The sequence below is a fragment of the Pelecanus crispus genome, chromosome 1, assembly GCF_030463565.1.
Source record: "Pelecanus crispus isolate bPelCri1 chromosome 1, bPelCri1.pri, whole genome shotgun sequence".
Classification (NCBI taxonomy): Eukaryota; Metazoa; Chordata; class Aves; order Pelecaniformes; family Pelecanidae; genus Pelecanus; species Pelecanus crispus.
The window spans coordinates 159,054,123-159,079,754 of NC_134643.1; the positions used below are offsets into that span (position 1 = coordinate 159,054,123).

The 25,632-nt window shown below is 43.9% G+C and overlaps 1 protein-coding gene and 1 pseudogene across 1 annotated transcript; both read right to left on the minus strand.

The window, feature by feature from the left end:
- Nucleotides 1–263: 263 nt before the first annotated feature.
- Nucleotides 264–8,021, minus strand: LOC104030192 (coagulation factor X-like; annotated as a pseudogene).
- A 4,039-nt stretch (nt 8,022–12,060) lies between these two features.
- Nucleotides 12,061–24,080, minus strand: F10 (coagulation factor X). The gene is made up of 8 exons (XM_075717126.1): nt 24,011–24,080; nt 21,469–21,629; nt 19,958–19,982; nt 17,555–17,668; nt 16,352–16,492; nt 15,186–15,436; nt 14,248–14,365; nt 12,061–13,449 (listed from the first exon to the last, which is right to left on the minus strand). Exons 1-8 carry the CDS (start codon nt 24,078–24,080, stop codon nt 12,902–12,904), a joined length of 1,428 nt encoding a protein of 475 aa, XP_075573241.1. The 3' UTR covers nt 12,061–12,901.
- Between the last annotated feature and the right edge of the window lie 1,552 nt (nt 24,081–25,632).

Sequence of the window (25,632 nt, forward strand, 5' to 3'; positions counted from 1 at the left end):
CTGCAGACAGAACTTGTTCTTAAAACAAATTCCTAAATCATCACATTTGAAGAAATGTCATTATTGTCCAAAACCAGCAAGCTCTGTTTGAAGTCCAAGCCCACCTTCTGAAAAACAGGCATTAGCTCATAAAGGAATAGATGGTGTCCCTTAAGGGAAGAACAAACTATCAGAATTTTAGCAAACATGTTAAAAAGAGGAAAATATTACTTAGAGATCAGATCTGATGGCTACGACAATTAGGTTGATTAAATGTCAAACCATTAAGAGTTTTCTGTCAAAACACTTTTTACCCAGGGTAGGAGCTTTGACCAGTTGGTGTATATTCCATATTTCCCTCACCTTCCACATCCTTCTCCCCAGCTGATGACACCAATAACAAAATAAGTGCCATGGTATTTGGTTAAATGAGGGCCTCCTCCACCTCCTTGGCAGACATCTTTTCCATCTTTATCATAACGAGCACAGAACATGTTTTCTGTGACTGGGCTACGAAGGGCAAACTTGCAAGTGTCCTCATCCACGTAAGGGATTTGAAGCACTTTCATTCTTTTGACCGGCTGTGCACGTTCAAACGTGTTCCCAAAGCCACTGACAATTCCAAATGTTTGCTTCATCAGAACATCGTTAGCAAAGTCCTCTTCTGGAAGGCATGCTGGGACAACATCCTCAGAAAATGTGGCAGGTTCCTCTAATTTGAGAAGGGCTATGTTGCTGTTGAAAGTTTCTGTATCAAATTCAGCATGTGCAATTATTTTTTCCACTCTGTGCATTTCTCTACTTGAATCTTACTTTTTTTGTCCACAATCCCTATGTCAGATTATTAAAGTAGTTGTTAATAAGACAATACCAACAAGTCTAAACTGCGTCTTAATAAAAGAAGGGACCAAAATTCCTTGCACTTTGTATAGGCATTGTACTGTACAAATAGAATAGACCAGGCCTGTATCCTGATGTTGTAGCATTTTATGCCCATTTTGGAGGGGTTTAGAAGGCTGCCAAAATGCAAGATCAAGTAGCAGATCAGAACTTTGCTATCAGAATAATGTTCTCAATGAAAGTTTTGATACAAAGTTTTGGGCTTCATTACAATATTCCCAAAGGCACCCTTACAATATACAACCAAAAGCCTCAACGCAGAAGAGAAGGATCTTGCCCCTCTCATTTGTAGAGCAACATAGTCAAACAGACTTAAACAGGAAATAGATATTCATTTTCCTTTAAAACTTTAACCTTCTGTATACAAAAAATCATGAGTTTATATTTAGTGTTTCTCAATGTGTATGAAGTCTCTTTTGGAATTAAATGGACAGACAATTGGAGTTTAGGCAAACACAGTTTTTGCTTTACTGTTGTAGGCTGAGTACAATTTTTATGACAGAACACCATTTTTCAGTGCCTAGAACTTGTGATAAACTACTTTTTCATAAATGACAGTAATAAACAATAAATTTGAGGTTTCAAGTATGGAACAGTCTCAGACTGGTATCCACATGTTGTCAAAACAGTTATTGCTAACATCTGAATGAGGCATCTGGAATTCTTCAAGGTTTGGCCAACACAGGAAATTGCATGAAGGTGTAATGTTAGACCAATTTAACTACATCAGCTCAACCTTACTTGCCCACATACCTTTCCAGTTTATACTTGGCTTCTATCATACACAAGCTACACTAGGCCAAGCCAGGCTTACAGTAACTGTCCATTACAACAAAGTTGAACATGTATTTCACTGTTAGTCAAGGGACAACATGAAGCAGTGAGAAATAACAAGAGGGTAAGAACAACTCCGGCAGAGTTCAGTATCTTGCATATGGAGACTACAACACAAGACAGTTTCTTATTTTTGTAGTAAAGGGCAAAATGAGAAGCACTTACCAACTTACCAAGCACCACACAGCCACTTGCTCACCCTCCCCGTCAGTGGGATGGGGGAGAGAATCAGAAGGGCAAGAGTAAGAAAACTCGTGGGCTGAGATAAGAACAGTTTAATAATTGAAATAAAGAAATAGTAGTAGTAGTAATAATAATAATAAAAAATTGTAATGAAAAGGAGAGCAACGAGAGAGAGAAACAAAACCCAGGAAGAAAAAAAAACAAGTGACGCAACCACCCACCACCCACCAACCAATACCCAGTCAGTCCCCGAGCAGCGATCGCTACGCCCCAGACAACTCCCCCCAGTTTATATACTGAGCATGATGTCATATGGTATGGAATATCCTTTTGGTCAGTTTGGATCAACTGTCTTGGCTGTGCCCCCTCCCAGTTTCTTGTGCGCCTGGCAGAGCATGGGAAGCTGAAAAGTCCTTGACTGGCATAAGCAGTACTTGGCAACAACTAAACCATCAGTGTGTTATCAACATTCTTCTCATACTAAATCCAAAACACAGCACTGTGCCTGCTACTAGGAAGAAAATTAACTGTATCCCAGCCGAAACCAGGACACAAGAACCCGTAAGTCTTTAGACTGGTTAACGCAAGGAGCTCCAGAAAGTAAAATACTCGTTCAGTATTTTCCCCCCACAAAACCTTTCATTGTACTTATCTACTAGCAGAACAACCTGCAAAGAGAGAGAAGAAAGATAAAGCACAAAAGTACACATACAGAGAAATCCTGAACAGCTAGCTGAGATCCAAGCAGTGTTCTTAAAGTAGACATTTTCATACGTATTTTCTGTCAAAGGCATCCCTCATTCAGAGCTGGTGAGAGTTTCACTGAGATGTAGCCACCACAGCGGGAAACTTGTCAAGACAGACCTTTTTCTGGCTCAAAGTAGAGTTTGTGCATTCAGTTATTTTACCAGCAGATTTTTGTTGTTATTTTTTAAACAAAATTTAGCTAATATTGTAATAGCACTGTTTCTGCTTGGGGTTTTTGTTTCACTTTAGCCCTCGCCACAACAGGAGCTCAGGCTATTCTGATACCACCATGCTGCAACTTGAGTAACAGGGTGGCTGGCAGGGAAGGGGCCCTGTGGCTCACCCAGCTCTACGTCCCATATCTGCAACCCTTCTTCTCTCCTGGCCTCCCTTTCCCAACATTTGCTTGATGCTGAAATGGAGGCACAACATCATTCATGGTAGGAGACCTGTGCAGAAACACAGTACTCAGGAGAGTGGAACAACCATCCAAAATGTCGACACCAGGTAAGTCTGTCTCAAATCAAGCTAGGTCCCCTTGGCAAGTGGGGATGAGTACGATGAAGAATAAATGGCTGCTGGTCCTGATGAGGAGGGTCAGGTGATAAACATCTCAGGACGAGGGCATCTTACCTGCCGCGGGGACACGCGGGGTAAACTGCCAGCCTCCCTGGTGACCTCCGAATGGCTGCTCGGGGACTTGGTGGTTTCGTCATTTTCAGGATGAGCATCTGGACTTGCTGTGGTTCCTATGACTTGCTCTTGACCGGCTTCATGATTTCCCTGAAGCTTACCACACGGGAACTTGACTGTGAAGGCAAAACCAAGATGCTAATATTTGATGTCTGGATGGTACTGGGACTTCGAGGCACGTGCCACATGCCGAGAGCAAGGCATTCCCATCCATAACCTTGAGGAAACAGCTGTGAAGGTTCAGCTGCTGTTACCAGCCTTCACTTTGGCTCAGAGCTAACTTTTTTGCTGATTTAAGTGAATTTATGGGATGTGGAGGACCACAGTCTTCCATCTCTGTGGGGGATGGTGCCTGTGCTGTTCCTGAAGCACCAAGCCAAGTGACATGCAAGGGATAGTAACCTCCAGCAGAAAAAAAGGAAAGACAGTTGGTGGTGAAAATAATTCCTATCACCGAACTGCCATTCAGCAGAGCTTGTCTGACAGATCCCTCAGTATAAGGGATGGTTTCATGGTCAGAAAAGTAAATCTAGCTTCCAGTGCACCTCGTGGTGTTCTTCACCACAAGAAATTATCAAACCTGCTGGGACATGGGTTTTGCAGTCAAAAGCAGCCATTAGAGTTACAGATAGGTACCTATAGTGGAGGAAAATTGCAGGGAAACAGGTTGCCTTCAGGGAATCAACTCTTCATGAAAACAAGAGAAAACTCAACAGTTCAAGGAAAACTCCTTGACAGCAGCCTTTTGCAATTGAATTAGATATGCAGGTGTCCTTATCAGGGGTGGCTCTGTTAGATTTTTCAAGACATTAACAAAAACTTTGCAAAAGCAAAAGGACCAGAATGGTTGAAAAAGAAAAATCTTTTTCCACTTCTAAAACTTGCCCATTTTGACCAAGTGGGCAAATGGGTTCACCATTTTCACAGTATTTAAAAGTTAAACACCTTCCATAATTAGCATAATTATTTTCGTGTACCTGCTGTTATTAAATCTTTTGTAATTGGGAAACAGAGAAAAGTATTCTATGTTAGGAATTATAAGCTCATGACAGCAATTTGGTATTAAATGACAAAGGACATTATAACATATCATCAGACAGACAGAAGAATAGACCAAGATTAATAACTGTTAATGTTCACTTTGACTGCAGGTAAAACTGATGGATTTAAATTCAGTGTCAGTAGTTATTAATGTCTTTAGGTTACTATATGTTAACTGCAGAAAACCTGCTTCTAGAAGAAAATAGGCAGGTTTTATTCCTTTGAAATGGAACAGGTGATATTTGAGGGGAAACAAGTGAGATATAACTGCAATCACATTATGTCATTACTGCTGAAATTATAATGTGAACTGTATATTGTAAAGGGAGAAGTTTCTTGGGTTCCTACTCGTTTGGATCTGTACGTGTCCAGCACAAGTTGGAGGCCTTGAAAACAGACACCAGTTCTCACCAATGATAAATCTAACACATTCCTTTCTAACAAAACCTCCTGAAGCATGAGAGACCTATTTCAATCTGTGAGAGAAGAGAAATCAGAGCCCCACTGTAACCACCAGTTTCTCATATGGCTTCGTACCTGCTGGAACATGGGTTTTGCAGTCTGCTCTGAGAACGCACCCACTTGCACCGAACATTTCCGTGAGCTATTTTTGCCACTGCGCATCACTCATAGTTGCACAATTTGATGTTACTTAAATTATGACCTTTAGCTAAGATCTTAATAACTTTGTTGGCAACACCTCAAGCAAGCCATGTGAAAGACATGAACAGTTAACATTATTCCTTATGCTACAACAGCACTGCAACACACCAGTACTTACTAAATGTGGTGAAGATGTGATGTGTGTCCCATAGAATGAACTTTAAATGTGGCTTCATACCTACAGGAACACAGGTTTTGTTGTCATTGCCGAGAGCGTAGCCAGCAGCACAGGAACATACAACTCCTTCATCTCCAGTTTTGCAGAACTGCTTACAGTTCCAGTTGTTGACCTTGCATGCATTTGGTATGACTGCAAATGAGACAAACGTATAGGCAGGTTATAAATTCATGGTGATTTCATAGAAGCACAAGCAGCTCATAAAACCTCGCTTGCAAACATTAGTCAAACACCCCATCATTTTGGGAAATACTGTGCAATTCCTGCCAAAGGCCTTAGTAATAACAAGTTGTGGCTATCGTTATTTAAAAAATGGTAAGGTGTCAACATTAGGTAGACCACTATTATTTTACATCTTATTCTGTGTTTCCCAGCAATAACTGGCAGGTCTTTGAGGGCAAAGGAAGGGATAATCCGTACATGCCAGAACAGCCATCGTACTAAGGCAAAGATGAACATGGGTGTGGGTAAGAGGCTAAAATTAGCAACAGCTAAAGTATCAGTAACAAATTAAGTATTGGACTCTTGGTAGACCCTTGCAATATTCCTTTTCCATCTGTATATGGCTCATACTACTCACTTTAGCTCAGTCCCTGGCACTGCAAGATCACAGGCAGCATGGGAGAGCTCTTCCCAGCACTAACAGTGTGCCAGTAAGGAGAGGTAAACCAGTCCTAACAGATGCTGTCTAACCTGTTCCTACAGATTCACAATGAGATTCTGCAGCTCACCCATGTAGCCTAATCCGCTCCTTAACTAGCCTTATAGCTTCTAAAAAGTGTTTCCTATTCTTTAACCTGAGTGTCCCTCCGTGTGGTGTGATCCCATTACTTCTTGTCCTGGCTGTTCATCCTAGTGAAAATGGAGACTTCTTGCTTTTATTACATACTTTACAATTCTCCTTGGTTGTGTACTGTGGGACTGAGGGTGAAATTTTGGGTTTGTGTTTACTGAATTGCCTCCTATTTATGTTGGACCACTGTTCCAGTTTCACAAGATTGTCCTAAACTCTCATCTCGACTTACGGTAGTCCTCCCAGTCTGGAATGAGCTACAAATGCAGTGAGTAAACACTCTCTCCCACCTTGCCTGTCGCGGTGGGAACTACCCAGTACCAGAGGTCCTCAGGCTCACCTCTGTGGAGCCCGGCACTCCACATAATCCTTCCACTGACCAGCAGTTTCCCAACCAGATGCGCACCAAACTTACAGCAGTTTCATCCAGACCAGTGTTTGTCTTTCTGTTACAATAAAAGCATTATATAAAATGATGTTAGAAGCCTCCTTTAATAGAGAGACCTGACATGTACTGCATCTTTTGCAGCCACCCAGCCTGTTATGCTGTCCTTGGAGAAGACTGATGGGATGTGATTTGTTCCTGATTAGTGCAACTCAGCAGTGTCTTTCCTCCTTGTTGCGCACAAGTAATCTGGTACCTTAAGGAATAAAGATTTTCTTCTCCATTAGGAACAGACTAACATTTTCCTTGGTCTGTCTTCCAATATCCAGATACTTAGATCAGCTCTTGATTTTCACATCATGTCTGTCTTATTGTATTTGCTCCTTAGCTCCTCTTGGTTTATGCCAGCATGTTTGCAAGTCCAGATTTTGCAAGTCCAGAATGTTTGCAGATCCAGATTTTTCTATACTTCCTTCGGGAGGTCAGGTCATGAAGGAGCTCATGTTTTTAGTTAATCCTCCTGTCCTTTCTTGACCTTGGGACAGTTTGGACATGTGCCTTAAACACTTCGGGGTTTTGTGGTTATTTTTTTTAAGAAGTAGCCAAATCTTTCTCTCTTTTAAAAATACATTACTTTTATTCTCTTGTTCTTTCTCTTTACTTCCTTCATAGGATCTGTCATTTTACAGTTACTTCTATTAACCTTCTGTCTTTGTATTGTCAGCCACTTCTAGTCTGTTGTTCAAAATTAAATGTAGATTAGCATACTCCAAACTGCTTTCTACATGTTTGTAAGAGAAAATTTTCCTTGAAGCATCCTGAAGACTCTCAGGGCACCCCTTGTCCCACTAAGTACCTTTCCCATCTCATCTCTGGTATGTCCAAATCTCCCTCTTACTCCCAGCTATTGTAATGTGGGTGACTCAGGTGTTTGTTCAGTCGTGTCCAACCAGTCCTCTGTAATCATTGGATAACTTTTACAGCAAAATTAAACAACAAGGCATGCATCATGTCTGCAGAATGATTCACACACTTACTCTGTAGAGAAGCATCTCAGGCTCCAACCTCAAAGGCAGGTGGGACGCTTCCTCAAGTGGAGATGTGCTGTTTGTGTTGAGATTTAGACAAGCACAGTGGGTGATGGTGTGGGGTTCTGGTTCCGCTCTGCACTGTTAAACCTTGTGGGGTTCATTTTGTCACCCCATAGCTTATGAATGGATAGTAAGGATTATTTAATTGTCACTTCTCTTGAGGACATGAAGAATAGCACATTGTTTGTGCTGTCAGTTTGAAAGCCCTGCATACTGACATATTAACCCTGTATTTTACACTGACACAATTGTTTCAGTCCAAAATGGTATTCCTCTAATAACTAAGCCCTGGATATTATTGCACTGCAGCAGACAAATGGGAGCAATGCGGGTGAGAAAGCAAACCTACCAGGTTTCCACTCCTGTCACCCTGGTCCACAAAGCACAAATAATGGCAAATAATTACCTGTGTGGTTTAGACAAAGCAGCACAAAGTCAAGTTAAAGCAAAGGCTGTACCTGCCTGCACCATCTGAAGGAAAAGGAGGACAATGGGAGGAAGCCACATTGTCCCTTGATGACCTGCCATTGCCATCCTCCGAGCTCACTGTGCATCTCCCACCAGTTTCTCTGCAGGGCTCTGGGGCAGCTGTGAAATGAGAAACACTACAGTGCAAAGGTCATTAACTCACGAGAAAACAAAACCTCTAAGAGCAAAGCCTGGGCTCAATGTCAGCATGGGACTGTTAAAACAGAAAAAAGCCACTGTGCCGCAGCAATGCCACTCTGCAGGCACCGTGTGTCGGCAAAGACCCTCTCTCCTTCATTGGCAGCGTGGAGCTGGCTTTGCCACCAAGGCTGTGACACCTGTGTATGTCAGACTCCTCAGGAAGAGGGGAGTCCATAAGCCAAGGCAGGTTCTGCCGCAGCAGAATAACATGTGGTTGCACGGTTAAACTTGTTTATGCTACTGAAACTCCAAATACCAGACTGCCATTTGGTGATTTCCTCTGCAGGACCATGGTCTACTGCCATCTCCTTTCTCCCTGTCTGCTGAAGGTGGCTCTACATCTTCAGGAAATATGGACAAAGCCTCCCTAAAAGAGCTTTACTAGCCAGGCAGCAAGGAGCTAAAGTGATCTGACTGTTGCCCATGCCCCAAGGAAGACAGAACAACCAGAGCCAGAGCTTTGTGCCTCCTACAAGCTGGGCAGAAGCAGGAAAGCATCTCAGAAGTGAGGAGTAGCTCAGGGCACCAAATTTGCAGAGCTCAGTAAGCGTATTGCAAAGATGTTGCCTCCTAGCTCTGGTAGTGCCTTAGGAAGCAAGTAATGCATGGAGCTAATCAGAACAAGAAAAAACAAGAGGGGAAAATTGAAGCTTTTTTTCTGGGGTAGGCCTAGAAAGTGTTGCACAAGGTTTTGGTCTCCCCTGTTCCAAACCACTGTAGTTTGAAGTGCTTTAGGTAAGGTGAAATCGATTGTCATGCTGGTAGGTGAAGCCTTTGAATCCAGTGGAGCTGGTAAGCAGGCACCCTATACAGATGCAGCAGGCTGGATGGGGCCTCTGGGACACAGAGAATCCAGTCTCTGCCACAAGCACCAGGCCAGACCACGCTTTCACAAATTCATCAATTTCCACCTTATTCTGGATGGATTCTTTTTTTTTTTTTTTTCCCTGGCTCACACCGCTCCATGGGGACAACTGTTGACAGGACCTTGTGGTCTGGGACCCTGCCTGTAGAAGACAGTCCTGTCAGGTGAGTAAAGAGGAAGGAAAACCTTGCTTGTTATTACTGTGCTCGCGCAGGTCACAAAAGCATGACCATAACTGTGACCCTTCACTTGTGTTGCTCACCTGGAAGCACAGAAAACAGTGGCTGGCAAGACCTCCAGGATCACCCAGCCCAGCTCACTGAGCCAACAAGGGATCAAGTTTACCTCTGTTATTCTTCGGCATGTTGGCCAAGGCTCCAGCAAAGGATTCTTCTGGGACATTGCTTCCAGTTGGATGCTGCACCTGCAAAAGCGTGTTTTCATGCCTTACTGTAGGATGCCGTAACGAAGGCCAGCTTGTCCACCTCCATTCCCTAGGGCAGCCCGCATCGTGCTGCATGCCTGACAGCTAGTTACCTCTCCTGCTCGCAAAGTGCACCAACATCGGAGACTTCACTGCCCCCCGGCCAAAACCTATCAGAGGGCTTTTCTAGTCACAGAGTTAGAAGATTTTCCCTGAGATCTCCCTGAACCTTCCTCGCTGCAACTGAGATGTGCTATATCTTTATATCTTCACCACTGACATGATCGCATTAGTCCCTACTCTCTGCAGCAGCCTTTTGCACACACGAAGGCTACAGCTATGTTTCTCCTTAGGCCTTCTCTATTTTAGTCTAAAGAAGCCTAATTTTTTTCAAAGCCCAATGCCTCATGCACAAGAGTCTCTTGCCCAGATACATCATCTTGGACTAAGACTGAGCAATGTCCTACATTTTTAGTCCTCATATTAGTCCCTTCCAAAGCCTCAAAGTTATTACACTCTTTAATTACCATCCTTCCTTTCTTCCCTTTCTTCTCAGGACTGGCTTTTCCTTAAAGGCTGAGGAAACCTGAGCACTAGAGGGTAGGTTAGAGCTTCTCCTTCCACCATCCTTGGTAAATGTCAGCTCTTGCCTAAACCAGCAGTGTTTGCTTGCTGTGAGGAGTTCTGGTTATTTTAAAATCCACCAGTTTACACAGCAGCTGTGTGCTGTACCTCTTGCCTGTATTTTACAATCTGTTCAAATTTCGCTATGTGAAATTACCCCAAAACAACTAGTCTACATAAAAAAGTGTGCTTTAATTCTTTCTTTTCTTGCAGGCCCTAGAGTTGGTTATGGGCTTTGGTAGGAGGCCAAGATTTAAGCAGATGTTTCACTCGTGTCCTCTCAGCATGGCACAGGAGCTGTTATGAACGAGGAATTAATATAAAGCCCTTGCACCTTGTGCCACTACAGGCACCATGTCACAGGATGAAAGGCTCTCTAGGAACCAGTTTAATTTGTAAAAGACAAATAAACTCCAGTTGTGAAGCCCAAGGACAAAGTCTCTCATATTCTACAGAATAATGACACTTCTCTTCTAAGCACAGTCATGTTGCATGCAAACACGGACTTTCATCACCCTCTTGCATGCTCATCTCTTGAGCCAGCTCTGTGCCTGCTCTCAAGGTGCTACTTGACTTGACAAAGACGTATATACACACGGGCTAGTAAAACCCTGCTACTACCACCATTGCCAGAGGGAGGTCCTCCCCTCAGACACCTCAACACCTTATATAGTCCAGTCGGAGTTTCACTTCAGCCCTCAGGCCTCACTGAAGTAGAAGAATGCCCTTACCTTGAGTATGTAAATAGGATTTGGGTAGCACCTAGGCTGGAGGCTGTCCCTTTGCAGAGGGATGTTTCACCCTGATGGAGCACAGGGCAGGCTACCAGTAGGACAAGGAATTCGAACAGGAATCCAGTGGACAGAAGAAGTCAGGGGAACAAACATTGCTGAACAAACATTGAAGTAAGCCCGCTGAGGGTTTATACAGGTGGAGACCATCAAGCTGGGGTAACTGACCTGCAGTCCTTCCTGCCCGCATTTAGTGCTGACTGCAGCAATACCTTCCTGCTGTGCAGGGTTGTATTTCTAGTTTTTCAGCCTGGTTTGCTCACATGACGTGCTATACGAAACTAGCCAGTACTGGCTCAAACCCTAAGAGCTAAGTAGCAGGTGTCTGGTGAAGTTCAGTGCACCTCAGACAACAGGGGCACGTAACAGTTTAGAGGAGCCTTGGAAAGGCCATCAGGATGGTTAGGGGCCTAAAGCACATGATGTACAGTCACAGGCTGAGGGGTTTGGGTTTGTTCAGCAAGGGAGAGCTGGGGGATCTAACTGCAGTCTTCCACCGCCTAAATGGGGGTTACAGTGAAGACACGGCCAACCATTTCTCAGAGGTGCCCACAGAAAGAAGATGAGGCAGCAGTCAGAGGTTGCAACAAGGACAATTCCAACTGGACATAAGAAATTTTAGCCATGAGTGCTAAAACACAGAACAGGTTGCCCAGAGGCTAACAGAATCTCTGTTTCTGAAGTTTTGACTGTACAGGACCCTGCACAACCTGCTCTAATTTTGATGTTAGCCCTGCTTTGAGCATGGGGTTGGACCAGATCACTTTCATCTGTCCCTTCCATTGTAAATTCTTCCATGATTTCTGTAACTAGGACTGAAGGTGAGAAGGCTTAAAGAAGAATATATGGAGGAATGCTACTCCACATACAAAAAACCACCAGAGTGCGGAGCTTCTGCCTGGAAACCTTACAGCACAGATTAGATCACAGTAACTGAACAGCCTGTATGTGGGAAAACAGTGGTTGAGTTTGCCTCTTTCTAAGAAAATTAGTATCTTGGCATCTAACTTGCCATTTATGAACCTCTAGGCCAGTGAAAGTCTTTTAACTACCCCCCCTCCATTCTCTACCTCCTAATCAGCCTTGACATAAGGTAGGTGAAATGTGTCACAGGTATTTGTTTAGGGATGTTCACTCTTTTTTCACTCTCAAATGAGATTTTGTTTTCATATATTTGTAAGCTGACTGGAGGGAATAATAAAAAAAAAAAAGAACAAAAAAGAAAGAATGTTTTATTTCAAATGCTGGTGTACATCAATATTGCACCTTACAGAAACACCTAGAACAAGTACACATGCAAGGAGCTTTCCGATCCTCAGCCATACACAATCCAGAATATGATACAGAAAACAGTGAACATGCACACATTTTTTTTTTTTCTGATGAGCAGAACAGAAGTGTTCAAATTAAACTAAAGTGAAGTACAACCCATATAAAGCAAAACTCCATTTTAATTAGCTGGTGTTACCTAAGCAGGCAATTTTGTGGAACATGCGGTTATTTAGCATCACATGTTGAATACCTACTTGTGCCTCAGCTTTTACTATGCAAGCTTCCCTGCTCCCTTAATCTTCTAAATACATCTCTGGGTAGAAGCTAAACAGCTCTAGTAATAACAAACTCCCTACTGAGCCAGCTGGCTGCAATATGAGGATTAACTGAAGTCCTGTCCTTCCCACTTTCATCATGATTAGTGGAGGCTCGTATTATGTCCAGGAGCCTCTGGTGGAAGCACTTGGGCAAACAGACAGGAACCAAAATGGCAATATTAAAATAATCAAACAAGCAAACAAAAGACCCCACTGAGCAGCCATTTTGTTTGGGGAAAGCCCCTCATTGTACAAATTCAAAATAACACCAGCAGTCCGCATATACATGCTTAAAGCCAGGAATAAAACAAAAAGAAGCAGCACCGTAACTTCAAGCAACCAGCTCTCAAAACAAGTTTAGCAGATGTGGCTAAAAAAAACCCCAAAAGAATAAAGTTTTCGTTACAGAAACTGCACCTTGTTAGCTAACAGAAGGATCAAAAGCCACACCACTACGAATTTTGTCTCATGACTGTTCTTACCCATCGTAAGAACCTGGACATTTTGGTGTAGACACCATACTTGCCTTTCTTTGCACATCCTTCTCCCCAGCTAACAATTCCAGTAACAAAATAAGTATCCTTGTATCTGGTTACATGGGGGCCTCCACTGTCTCCTTGACAAGCATCTTTTTGCTCTGTTTCATAACCAGCACAGAACATGTTTTCTGTTATTGCAAAGTTAGTGGATTGCTTGCAAGTGTTCCTGTCAACATAGGGGACTTCAAGCACTTTCAGTTTTTTGGACAGTCGTCCACCTTCAAATTCACGCCCGAAGCCACTAACCATCCCAGATCTTTGGTTCATCAGAACTTCATTAGCAAAGTCTGCTTCGGGGAGGCATGCTGCGATAATGTACTCAGAAAACATTATAGGTTCCTTCACCTTTATTAAGGCTATGTCATTATCGTAAGTCTCGGCAATGTATTTAGAGTGAACAAGTATTTTGTCCACAGTATGCATCGTTTCAGAGTGTTCTTTCTTTTCTCTGTCCACTTCACCTGTACAAGAGTAGTAAAAGGGTCATTAATATGGAGATAGTATAAGAAATTAGGAACAACCTTGATAAAGAAGGAGAGTAGTATACCCATTCCTAACACTTTGCCTAAGCCTTTATACCATACAAGTAAACTGTAAAAATGTATTGCAGTATTTATTAGCAGCACCTGGATCAGTTTCAGTTCCTAGCTTTTGCTAATGGAGATTTTTGTACCAGTTTACATAAAGGCATAAACCGATTCAGCTAAACTAATGCAACTTGGGTGGAAGCTCTTACAGGAGTTTGAGCCTGGCTTATATCAGGGAAGAGAAACTGGTCTGGGTCAATGCTAAAACAGTGCAAATATAAAGTTGTGTTGATCTAGTATCATGCCTCAGAAGTTGTCATAATTTGAGTTTGTTTCTTCTTCCTCTAGTCAACGTGTCATAGCTCTCCTGAGTGTTCCTGCAGAAACAGATCTGTATGCTTCAGATGTGCCATGAATGATAAGCTTTCTGAAGAAGCACCACTCTGATGAACACAATACTAGCCGACACTTCTAGAACATTTGTTCTTAATCACTTCCTGGCAAAGAAGTGAGGGATGCACCGTTATCACCTTCCACACCAGCTGCCCCTGTTATTGCAAAGCAGGATTCTCACAATAACAAGAAATTATGAAAAGCAAAACAACAACAAAAAAGTAACAAACCATAACAAATAAAGTAATATGAGTACATCTCTCACGAGATTTAGAGCACAGAGGATTAGTCTGCAACATATGCTTAAACATCACAGGAGTAAAATAAATAACCACTTACCAACAATAATTTTGATTTCTTTAGATTGGTTCATACAATGAGCTGCAGTAAGTATAAAATATTCATTCAAAATAGTTCCACCACAAAACTCTTCCCCTGCCTCGTTTAACAGAACAGCCTGTGAAAGAAAAGAGGTAAGTGCAGAATTAAGAAGAGTAGTTTAACGTCAATGAGCTATAAGCAGGGAATTGATTTCTCTGCACACTACATATATATGCTTATTATTGTGACATGTACTACCCTGCAGGTCTCTCCTAATATTGCATTCACACACACATATGCTACAGATGGGCATGTACTGCTATGGAGTCTCAATTGTCTTCATGTGAAGCAGATGTTTGGCTTCCATGTTACCTCACCCACAGTGCTTAGTAACGTCTTTTAGGAACAAGACACTGACTGACTGAGCAGGAGAGCGCAGCCCCCAAATCACCCCATCTCTTGAGCTTACCACCCCAAAGAATTCCTGTCCAAGTTCTGCTCCTGTTTGCCCCGCTTAGTGTCCCGAATACACGAACTCATTTTGGCTGGTCCAAACTCAAGAGGAAAACTTAGGTATGAAAGTGTATTTGTGAAGCAAACACATGCTTTATATGCCATGCTCTCAGGTATACTACCTAAATGGACTGCTATCAGGCAGAACTGGAATATAACCTGCAAAAATGACACTGGCGGGCCAGCATGATTCAAGCCCTCTCTGGTGACAGGTTAAGCAGCACTGTCTAAAATTGCACAATGCCTTTCATTTTGAAATCTAAGGCTGCAGTTTGCAGAACAGCAGATCTAAGTGCCTAGGTTCACGCAATTCAGCTACCTCCAGCTACAAATGGCATACTACATGGGTAACATTCAGAAGGCAACCAGGTTAAATGAACAATTGCACACTTTCCCTCAGAAACACGTTCTGCTTACATGCAGAGCACAAACACCAGATTTACCTGCCATGGACATTCGCCAGGAAGACATTCATCACCACCTACTATCCTGGTATGGACAAATGAACCCTTGATACTTGTTCCATTGCCAGGACGGGTGGTTGGGCTTTCTGTGGTAGTAAGAATGTCCTCCTCCAAACTTGTTCCATTCTTGGGAAGGCCATCTTGATCACTATTTACATTGCTATTATCAGCAGGTAAAAAAACCGACCTTTTTTTTCTTTTCACAAAAACTTTTCCACAAGGATACTTCACTGTAAAGACAAGAATGTTAAAATTAGAGAAGGACAGAACCAGCACAAGAGGAAACTCCTTGACAACACCATCTCACAATAAATCAGTAAATGCGGCTGTCCTGTTTTCAAAACACTAGCAAAACCTTGGCAGATGTAACAAAGGAGGAAGACCAGATGGTTTGAAAAAGGAAAGCCATTTTGTGGTCCTAAAACTTGTCCACGGGCTCAGTCTCTGGACAGCATTTTCAAGGTATTTAAAATTTAAAACATCATCTTCAATTGTTTACATTGCTATATTCATGTACTTGCTCTTACTAAACCCGTCTATTAAGATGGGTTTAGGAATTAGGAAACTGAGTGTTTTATTGTAGGAATAATATGGCTCATGACAGCAATTTCTTATTAGTTATAAAGGATATAAAACCCAACATCATGAGTATATGGTTGACTTATCCCTCCCCCCAGGTTTGTTGAAATACAACAAAAATGTACAAATGTAAATAGCATTAATCGTAATTATTTAATGTCATTGAATTATTTTAATGATACTATAGTTAGTATTTGATTAGGTTACATACAGTTACTATTTGATTAGGTTAACTGAAATCCAGAAGAAAAGTTTTGGTGAGCTGCTATTTTACATGGAGTGTAAGTGTTTAAGTAAATGAGATACAACTGCAATTGCTTTTCTCCTGTCAATAGCGGAGTATAGTCAGGTAATTCTGAGAGAGGCACTTTGCAAAGGGTTCCACATCAGCTAGATTTTGATAAGTCCATCACATCACCTCACACATGGAAGACTTTGGAAATACAGATCAATTGGCCTCTGTGTTAAGTCTATGTCATGTAGAATAATGATGGTTCAAAAGACATTCTTTAACTGTGAAACAGGTCTCACCACCATTGCTATTAGTTTTTTACGTGGCTTCATACCTGATGAAACACAGCGTTTGCCATCCTCTGCTAGAACATACCCTTTTGCACAGGAACACAAAACATCCTTCTGTACACTTTTTTTGATGCTGCAGAAATGCTCACAGTCACCATTGTTTATTTTGCAGTACTTTGGTATGACTATAAAAGAGGTAAGTTTGGAGAAAAACTGTAAATAAACACTGACTTCATAGAAGATCTCGAAGTTCACCAAATTAAACCACACTCTTTAAACAGGATCTGTATCTCCACCTGTAAAACACCTGAAGCACATCTTAGTAACAACACGAGTGGCTAACATTAGCTTATGCCTTAAAAAGCAGTCACATCCACCCCATGAAACATGCTTTCCAAGTCCAAGAGGGCCCAGTGGCCATGTCATGGCGAGTTTAAAAAAGCAGAGACAAAATGACAGTGGAAGAATGGATAAAACACTAACAGAGAAGTCCAGGTATTAGTAAATCCTTGCACGACTCCTCCCTCCCGCCTTAAAAAACTCAACTCCTCATCACTCCCCTCAGTCCTGTGTCTGAACTTCGGTTCCACACCCTTTTAGTCTGGGCTCACCACTCTAACTTCTGGGCTACTGATACATGCTCCAATGACATAATTAGGGTAGTAGATGTATGTCACAGAAGTGAGACTCAGGAAGGATTTATATGCAAAAAACAATTCCTTGCAAGGCTGAGAAAGTCTGCATTGTCTACTGAAATCTACTTTCTTTGGTTCTTCACTGCTGTGAGCTGAGCAGGGAGGCTGTACTTCTGTACTTGGAGTAAAAGCTCTTCGAAATCAGTTATAAGAATCCTATGTTTCTTAGTTTTATCATCACGTTTTGGGGATTCAAGCTCATGTAAAGAGGCACTATCATAATTAAGAGGAGCATTCATGATTGGATGGGGCTCTGAGCAACCTGATCTAGTTGAAAATGTCCCTTCCCACTGCAGCGTGGTTGGACTAGATGACCTTTAAAGGTCCCTTCCAACCCAAACTATTCTGTGATTCTACAATTCTAACACTACCCAGCTGTAGAGCCACCAGGGATTTGTGCTTCTGGCACTGTCCTCCAATTCATTGTTGACTGCCATCCTATTCTATGCATTTTTCCAAGAGGCAACCAATGCTCATTAAGAGTGAGTTAACTCTCTCTGTTTCAGCTCCCTGGGAAATTCACTGTCACAGTTTCCTAAAGCAGAAACCTACCAAATTCGCAGTTCTTGCCTTGATAACCATCCAAGCATGAGCAAGTATAGAAACCAATTCCGTCTTTACAATGTCCACCATAGTGACAAGGATTTGAGCTGCACTGGTCCCCATCTACAAAAATAAACCAAAAAACAAATTATAAGAGTGCAAGCATTTTCAGTGAACTCTGAAGGATGTTAGTTTAATAAGCAATCTTTCATCTTTCCTTTTAAAACATGTGTCCTGTGAGTTGCCACATTCCAGATGGAGCAAGGACTATAAATGCCATCATTCCATACCAGCAATGATTCATATACATATCCTCAGTTTTGCAATCTGGTTTTGGTGGCTACTGTATGACGGTGCATACGCAAGCCTTTTTTTGTAGGAAGATAAAATTAATACTTCATGGTCAGAGTATTTATGTCATTTACAGTGAAGGCTGTAAAAGCAGACAGGACATTTCCACATTGCAACTGCTGTCTGAAGAGATTAACCACATGCATCTCACAAACTCACACATGCAGGACAGTGAGGCTGCACTGCATTTGGAGACATGTTCCATGCAGCAGCCCTTTGTCCACCCCGCCAAAGGTATCTCACTCCTGCACTGATGCTCACTGCCACAGTCTCTCCTACCCGGTGACGTGCTGCAACAAATGCATTCCTGCATCACATGACCTTGCTGGCCTCTTCTGCACTGTTTGATAAGAAAAGCAGGATATCTGGAGAAGTGACACTTAATAATAATTTGTTGCTTTAGATACACGCTCTTCAAATTTCTGTGTTTTACCACCTGTTTTCCCCTGTTTGGAGCAGATGGAAGAATGACAATGCCCACAGAGGAGACAAGATGCAAGAAGCTGCTCATCCTAAGCATCCAGCTTGCCACCTGCATGGTGGCTCTGGCCTGTGACCTTATCTGCTGCAGCTTTATCTGTCACAGGGAACACCTGCTGCCCCCATGCCTCAACATCCCCTTCTGTAGCTGCACTGGCCAAAACCAACAGCGTCCCAAATGCTGCGTCTGTGTGGTCCACCACAGAGGCACTGAAGATGGATGTCTATCCTCAACAGAGGGAAGGCGAGACCACCATTTACCAAAAGAAAGACAGACTCAAGGCCTGCAGCACAGCTCCTGGTTTCTGCCTCCTCCGCAGTGCCAGAGCACTCCATTCTGTAGTGGTCTTGGCTAAGCAGCACCCTCCTGTTAGAAACCGTACTCGTTTAGTTTTTCCCTACACTGTAGTTGCCGCTGTGGTAATGAGTTTCATATCAATATTGCACAAAAGCATTGCAGAGTCCCCTACTAAAAAAGGAAGCAAGAATGAATTGTTCTAGTAACTTGGCTGAGGGTAGCTGTGGTTTTCAATACTTCTAAACACCAACAAAGCATTCGTGGACTGCGGTTTAAAATGTATGAAATTGGCATTTCTGCTAAGAACAGTGGCACAGATGTTCTGCTGCTTGTATTCTCATGAGAAAATGGTTTGAAATTTTCTGCTCTTGTTCACTGCAACACTGACACAGGCTTTGCTTGAAATTTCAGCCTGTAGGTTGCAGAGTTCATCCCCCACTTAGAGGATTGTGAAAGTCTGCATCTTCTTCATGGCAACTGTCTTCAATTTTCTGCAGATTCCAAAAGACAAAGCTGAGCTGTCTTTGGTCAACATTTTTGAGGTACTCCTCCTAACATGCAAGCTGGACACATACTTTCAGGAGAACACGCCACCAAACACTAATACATTAAAAATCTGTCCCTGCATTGTGATTATGAACACTAGAACCCTAATAAACACACCTCAGACCTTTAGGAAAAAAAAAACAGAAAAGACTGATGGGTAGTATCTGCTAATCTACTGATATGTCTCCCTTGAATGCCAAACAGTTCTGTAGAAAACACATCCCACAAAATGCTCTATAATACAGGAATCAACAACACTCTGGCATGGAAGGTGACATGCAACTGGCAAGTGACTGTGCGATACAGTCTAATAACTTTGTGTTGTCTAGGGCATTTTGGGCATTTCAGCTCCACCCTCATCTATGACTCTTTGCATCTTGAATTCCCCCATCTGGGGCTGCCCCTCTGGAGGACAACTGACCAGCAGAGTCACACACCCAGTTTCTACTTCTCACTGTCCTTTGCATGCAAAGGGCAACTATTCTTTTTTTGAGAGGACAAAGATCATCCCAGCAATTGGAGACAGCTGAACCTTGCCTTTGAATGAAGCGACTGGGTTCAAGCAACAGCAAGGCAGTAAATCAGATTCCTTCTTCAAAGGAAACACAAAGTGAGGGCATCCCACAGTGGAAAGAGAGGAAGCAAGGGAGCAGGAAGTGGGTACTTAAGAGGTGCATCCTTTTTAACCTTGCAATAAGGAAGCTTAATTCTCTAAACAAACGCAGAGTGTTTCTTACCTACATAGACGTTCCAGAATTCCTCCTACAGGTAGATGTGGGAAAAGGGGAATAAAAGGAGACAAAAACGGTTAGATGAGAATTACTGAATTCTTCAGAAGAATATTAGAGCTTTCATACAGAGGATACTTGCAGCTAACAATTGTTAAAACAAATATTTAAGTTACAGGCACATACAGTGCCTTGCAGCCTGCTATTACCATTTAATGAAAAACATATGACCCATCTATAGTGCCCGCCTCTACAGAAACAAGTCTCATGCATTTTTCAGAAGTATCTAAAATTCCTTAGAGATTTCCCAATGTAACTCAGTCAGCATAACGCACTTGATTTCTTGCATAACTCTATCTTTCCATCAGTTTTGACTGAATTTACTTACATTCCTGTAATGCCAAATTCTCAATCTGCACCCTGCACACACACCCGTGCCCCCATCAATCAGGACCTCAGAAATCCTGAGATTTAAAAATATTTTGTCCAATTTGTGTTGTTCTTTCCCTCCGCACTGAGGACTCCAGGTATGCTGTCTGTCCAAGACAGTCCTTTTCAATGACATCTGGACACCAGGCAGAACAGGCTGTGCTGGTTCTGCTATAGATCAGCCAACCTTTATGTTCTGAAGTACCCTGGCGATGCACCCATGACTCCCCACCCAGGCCATCTCAAGGCCACTCCAAGAACAGCCTGGCCATCAAGTAAGGCCAGATTAATTTCACTTTAGCATTAACTCCAGTTTCAGGGCTGTTCTTAACAGCCACATAGCTACGGCCAATGTTCCCAATTTCCCTCCACCACCAAGTCATTTCAAGTTTTCAAATACCACCTTTTCTACTGACCCCAGTCCCCACAGCTGCATCATCTCTTTAACTCTCCCTTGAGCTTGGGAACAGATCACATTTCTGTCTAACGTTAAGCAGCCATCAGGGAAGGTAACATGAGAGTCGCACATACAAACTTCATTCCACATGTGCAACTTAACACTAAGGCATATAGGAACTGTCAACAGTATACATTCTGTCAATTCAGATATTGAAAGAGAGAGCCACAAAATGGTAAACACTGCAAAGCTGCTTAAGATAAGTTCGGCAAAATTCTCCCATGAAGTTCCATGTCAGCATTTGCCTTCTCAATCTTCCCATGGACTCTCCACCTAAGAACTCTAGAACATAGTCATAACCCTCAGCTATGCCACCCAGATAGCGTGAACGCATTTCTAACATGGGTAGTATCAAATCATTTAAAGGTCAAATATCTCACAACGGCAATCAAACAGATGAGAACAGGTAAAAGAATGGAGGCTTTAACATGGCTGACCTTGCAAGAGCTAAATTAAGACTCTTATTGTATGTTTATGCCTTAGCAATTCCAACCACAGTCAAATCCACTATTTATTCTTTGTGTTAAATGATTGAGAGCAACTTCTAAGTTCCGATGCCCAGCTCAAAAGACCTTAATACTATTTTGCAAACATGAAATATATACATCTGTGTTTCATATTAGTTCATCCTTACGGTTTTCTCCCGGTCTTCAAAGGCTTCTCTTGCTTCTTCTTTTGAACAGCGCTCCTCATTGCATTCTCTTTCAATACTCCCTTTCTTCAATTCCTCCAAAAAAGAGTTAGCACGTTTTGTTCTTTCCAAGAACTTGTCAGCATTTTCTTTCTTGATGAATACTAGACAATAGAGAAAATTGTACAGGTGGCAGGTAACATTTGGTGGTGGTAAAGAGTCATTAGAAATAAGTGAAGTGGAAACAAATCAAAACAGACCCTCTCACCCATAAGCAACACTGCCTGTGAGGTCAGTCCTCACACAGACTGATATATCTCAGGACCTCTCAGAGCAGTCTCTCTCTGAGAATCAGTGACTCCAGGACAAACCGTAGGCACCCAAAATTCTCTCCTACTGTTTTTAGTCTTGAAAATAAGAACATGCAGGTTGCCACTGAGGGCTTATATTTCTGTTGCTCCTGCTGAAGACTCCAGTCTTCATCAGAATGACTTTCCCTGAAGGCCAGGGAGACTGTATTCCTTGATTTGGTTTTAAAGCTGACAACCAGGCAACACCACCTTCTGCTCCAGGGGCCTGTGGTACAGAAACTAAATGCCACATGAACTCAAGATGCAGTAACGTATCTACCGACAGGTGGGAAAAGCTCTTTCACAGCCCAGCCCACGTATGAGCTCTACTGCCCTTCACCACTCCAAATCCCACTGTGCAGCCCTGGGGTCTTCCTTCCCTCTTAACACCACTTCCCAATTGCCTGTAGAAATGTTCCTGCCTTACCATGTGCAGGGAGAGCTAAGGCAGCTGCGTTCTAAGATTTAACGAAGAGCAGAAGTAAACGAACGTCAGCTTTAGCAGGAAAGTACAGCCTGAGGTCAGTTTGCTGGGTTGCTTTATTTTTTAAAAGCCTGGTGTCACAGAAGTGTGAGACCTGCTGCCTTCAAGTTCAAGATGCAGGTAGCTGTTGATTTAAACTGAAGGATCAGAGGCATTAAACTCAGCTCAGCCACTTGGCTGCGTGAACAGTAGTGTTACTCTCCAGTGACTTGCGCACACATTACCAGATAGGAAAAACAGAAACAACACTGGAGTAAATAAATTGCCAATTACCCTGTAAAAAGCATACATTCTTGGAAAGTTTGCGGAGTCTGGAAGCTAGCATTTAATTATGTTCTGAACACCTGGAATTTAAAGAGAAAAAATACTTTCCAATCACAGACTGGAGTGTGGAAGACAGTGCTGGAGATGGGACTTCAAGACCAATGGCTCACGCTCAGCGGGCAGCTTGCACGTACCTGCTGGAGCACTCTTCATGCAGCTCAATTCAGCAATAAATAAACCAGCGGATAGTAACCACATACCCTAATATCCTCTAAGCAAACACAGTGGGGACTTACTCTGCTTTCACTGAAATTGGTGTATCAGCAACAGGGAGCCAAATTCTGCCAGTGCTATTTATATTAATCGATCCCATAGAGCCCATAAGAACTTTGGAGCCCCACTTATTCTGAAAGTCTCCTCGCAGGGAAGGCTTACAGAAAGTGCTTGTAACGCCTAGCTCAGCAACTGTTAGTTCATTCGCCTACTATCTTATTTGCCCTTAAATCCCTCTCTGCAGTGACAGGAAAGCGACAGGATGCAGCCAGTGGGGTTATCGCCGCTATATTCCTTTGCCTCCACATCACCCGCGTAAGAGGATGTTTTTGTAAACTTGAACTAGCCGATTAGTCTCCCGAGGCTGGTCATTCTCTTTCCCAAGCTCTCCTTCATGCTTCCTTCTTCGGAGACATCAAGGAGCAACAGGCGTTGGTCAACTCAAGTAGGACGTTCCAGAAACGTGCAGAAGACCTCATTTTAAAGCCTAAGCAGGCTGACTCACTGAAGGAAGAGTTAACGACTTTTGAAAAAGCCACTTGCTGATGCCGCTCTGGACTTTGGTGTTGACCCTAGCGGCACAAACAGAGGGGCAGCGGGACGTGCTCCCCCTCCGCGGCCAAGTGCGCCCAACCGAGCCTCGGCCAGGCTCCCCCTCAGGGACACGAGCACCTCAGGCTGCCAGGGCCGCTGTCCCCCCGCTGCGAACAACGGGGAGGGCCAGCAACCCCATTTTATAGGGGGAAAAGGGGAAGGCACGGCAGCCTGGGAAAAGCCACACAAGATGGCAGCGGGACACGGCACCCCTGGGGCTCAAGCACCCCGAGGAGCCCGCCCGGGCAGCTCCCTGCCCCCGAGGGGGAGCTCGCCCGTCTTTTGGCGAGGGGTGGCACAAGTGCAGGCGAGTCCTCCGCCAGCTTGGAAACCCAATTCCCCCCACCCCGGGGGAAGACGAGCCCTGGGGTGCCCGCTGCCGCCCCCCGCCGCTCCCGAAGGCAGCTCCCCGGGCAGGCAGGGGCCGGCCGGGCCCCCTCCCTCGGCGGGGAACGCGGGGCTGTCCTGTCCCCCTCACGCACCGCCACCGCCTCCCGAGCTCCCCCGGCAGCCCCTCGAAGGCTGTGAGGCGAGGGAATAAGTAATAGATTAAAAAAAAAAAAAAAAGGTGCCGCCTTACCGCCTGCTTCAGCCCGCAGCTCGCCCGCCAGCGCCGCGCAGAGCAGGAGGAGCAGCGGGCGGGCGGCCATGGTGGCGCGGAGCCCCCCGCTGCTGCCGGCCCGGCGGGACGGGACGGGACGGGACGGGACGGGACAGACGGACGGACGGGACGGGAGCCGAAGCCTTCACCCCCCCGGGCGGGGAGAGACTGAAGCGGCGTTGCTTCACCCTGCCCAGAAATAGCGGAAGCGGCGGGGAAGGGGGAAAGCCGCCGCGGGATCTCTCAGCCGGGGGGCGGCCTGATGATGAAGCTCTTTTTTTTTTTTTTAAATCCCAAGGAAGCCGGCTTTTTTTAATTGTAGCTGTTATTTGCGGGGGAGGGGAAGTGAATCGTCACTTTTAATGAGCAAGCGCTGGCCGAGGCTGGCGTCGGCCCGGCCGGGCGCTGGCAGGTGCGAGGCCGAGCCGGGCCAAAGCCGGGCTCCCGCCCCAAAACACCCGCCGCCCTTGGCACCTCCCGCCCGCCTTTCCCACATCCCAGCACCATAGCCTGCTGGCTCCCTGCTTTCCACACCCAGGGCCCGGTGACCTTGGCCTGGCACCCGGCGGGAGCTGGCCTCCAGCTCCCCTTTTTTGGGGGGGTTTCCCCTCGGTTGTGCCCGGCGAGGTCTCTGTGCGCTGTGGAGCCCATGGCTTTGGTGCTTCCAGAGCCCGCCGCGGGTCTCCTTCATCGTCCGGCCTTCTTTAAGCAGGCTGTTCTATTAAAAATATACCTAAACCCCAGCTTTGCTGTGACAAATTCACTCTGTGCAGCCATTAGTACTGGTTGTTTTCTTTCAGCGTTTTACCCTTTTTCTGCCAGATTGTGATGAGTTCATAAGTGTCAATATTTACACTGGAACCTTACAGAGAAGAAATCATCCTATGGAGCATGGAAAACCCCAAACTATTTTAGCTTCAGGGTCTGGAGGGATGATTTTGCAATGCTGAGTGCCTCATCTCAATGAAAATGAGGTTTTATTTGCTGCTTGCTGCTTCTAGTCACCTTCCGCCCTGGGAATATATTCTGCTGGCATATGTGCTTTCCTTTTACAAGCAATGAGCACCTCTGGGCTATGTTTTCGTATTGTAAGACCTCTTGTTTCTCAGGTCTCTGAATTTGCTGCTTTTCCCAATTCAGTTCACTGCTTAAATGAATAGTATACCATTCTTCTATGTCAGAAAGCAGGTTATAGGACCTTCCGTATTGCATGGTATATGTACCATATAACGTCAATGTTTTCCCCTAATAATAGAGTATGGTCAATTGTAAGTGTCCCTCTTGCTGATAAGCTTTTGTGACTGAGCTGATACTCAGCATGATTTGAATGAATCCAAAGTGTAAGTTCGGCATAAGATACATGAACTGTTTTCTAATCTCCTGGTCAGCTTTATCTCCCTCACCTTTTCACTGTTTTCATGCTTAGATTAGAAGGTACATTTTTTTCGTGGTGTAGTTGATGGTGTTTTCAGAGGTCTTCAGGCTCTACCGTTTATGCATTAAGGCTTTAGAGAATGGTCTTTGGCCAGTGTTTTGCGGATGGTCAGACAATTATCTTATTCTGGGTTTCGATCTCAGGACAGAGAGTACAATTTAGATTA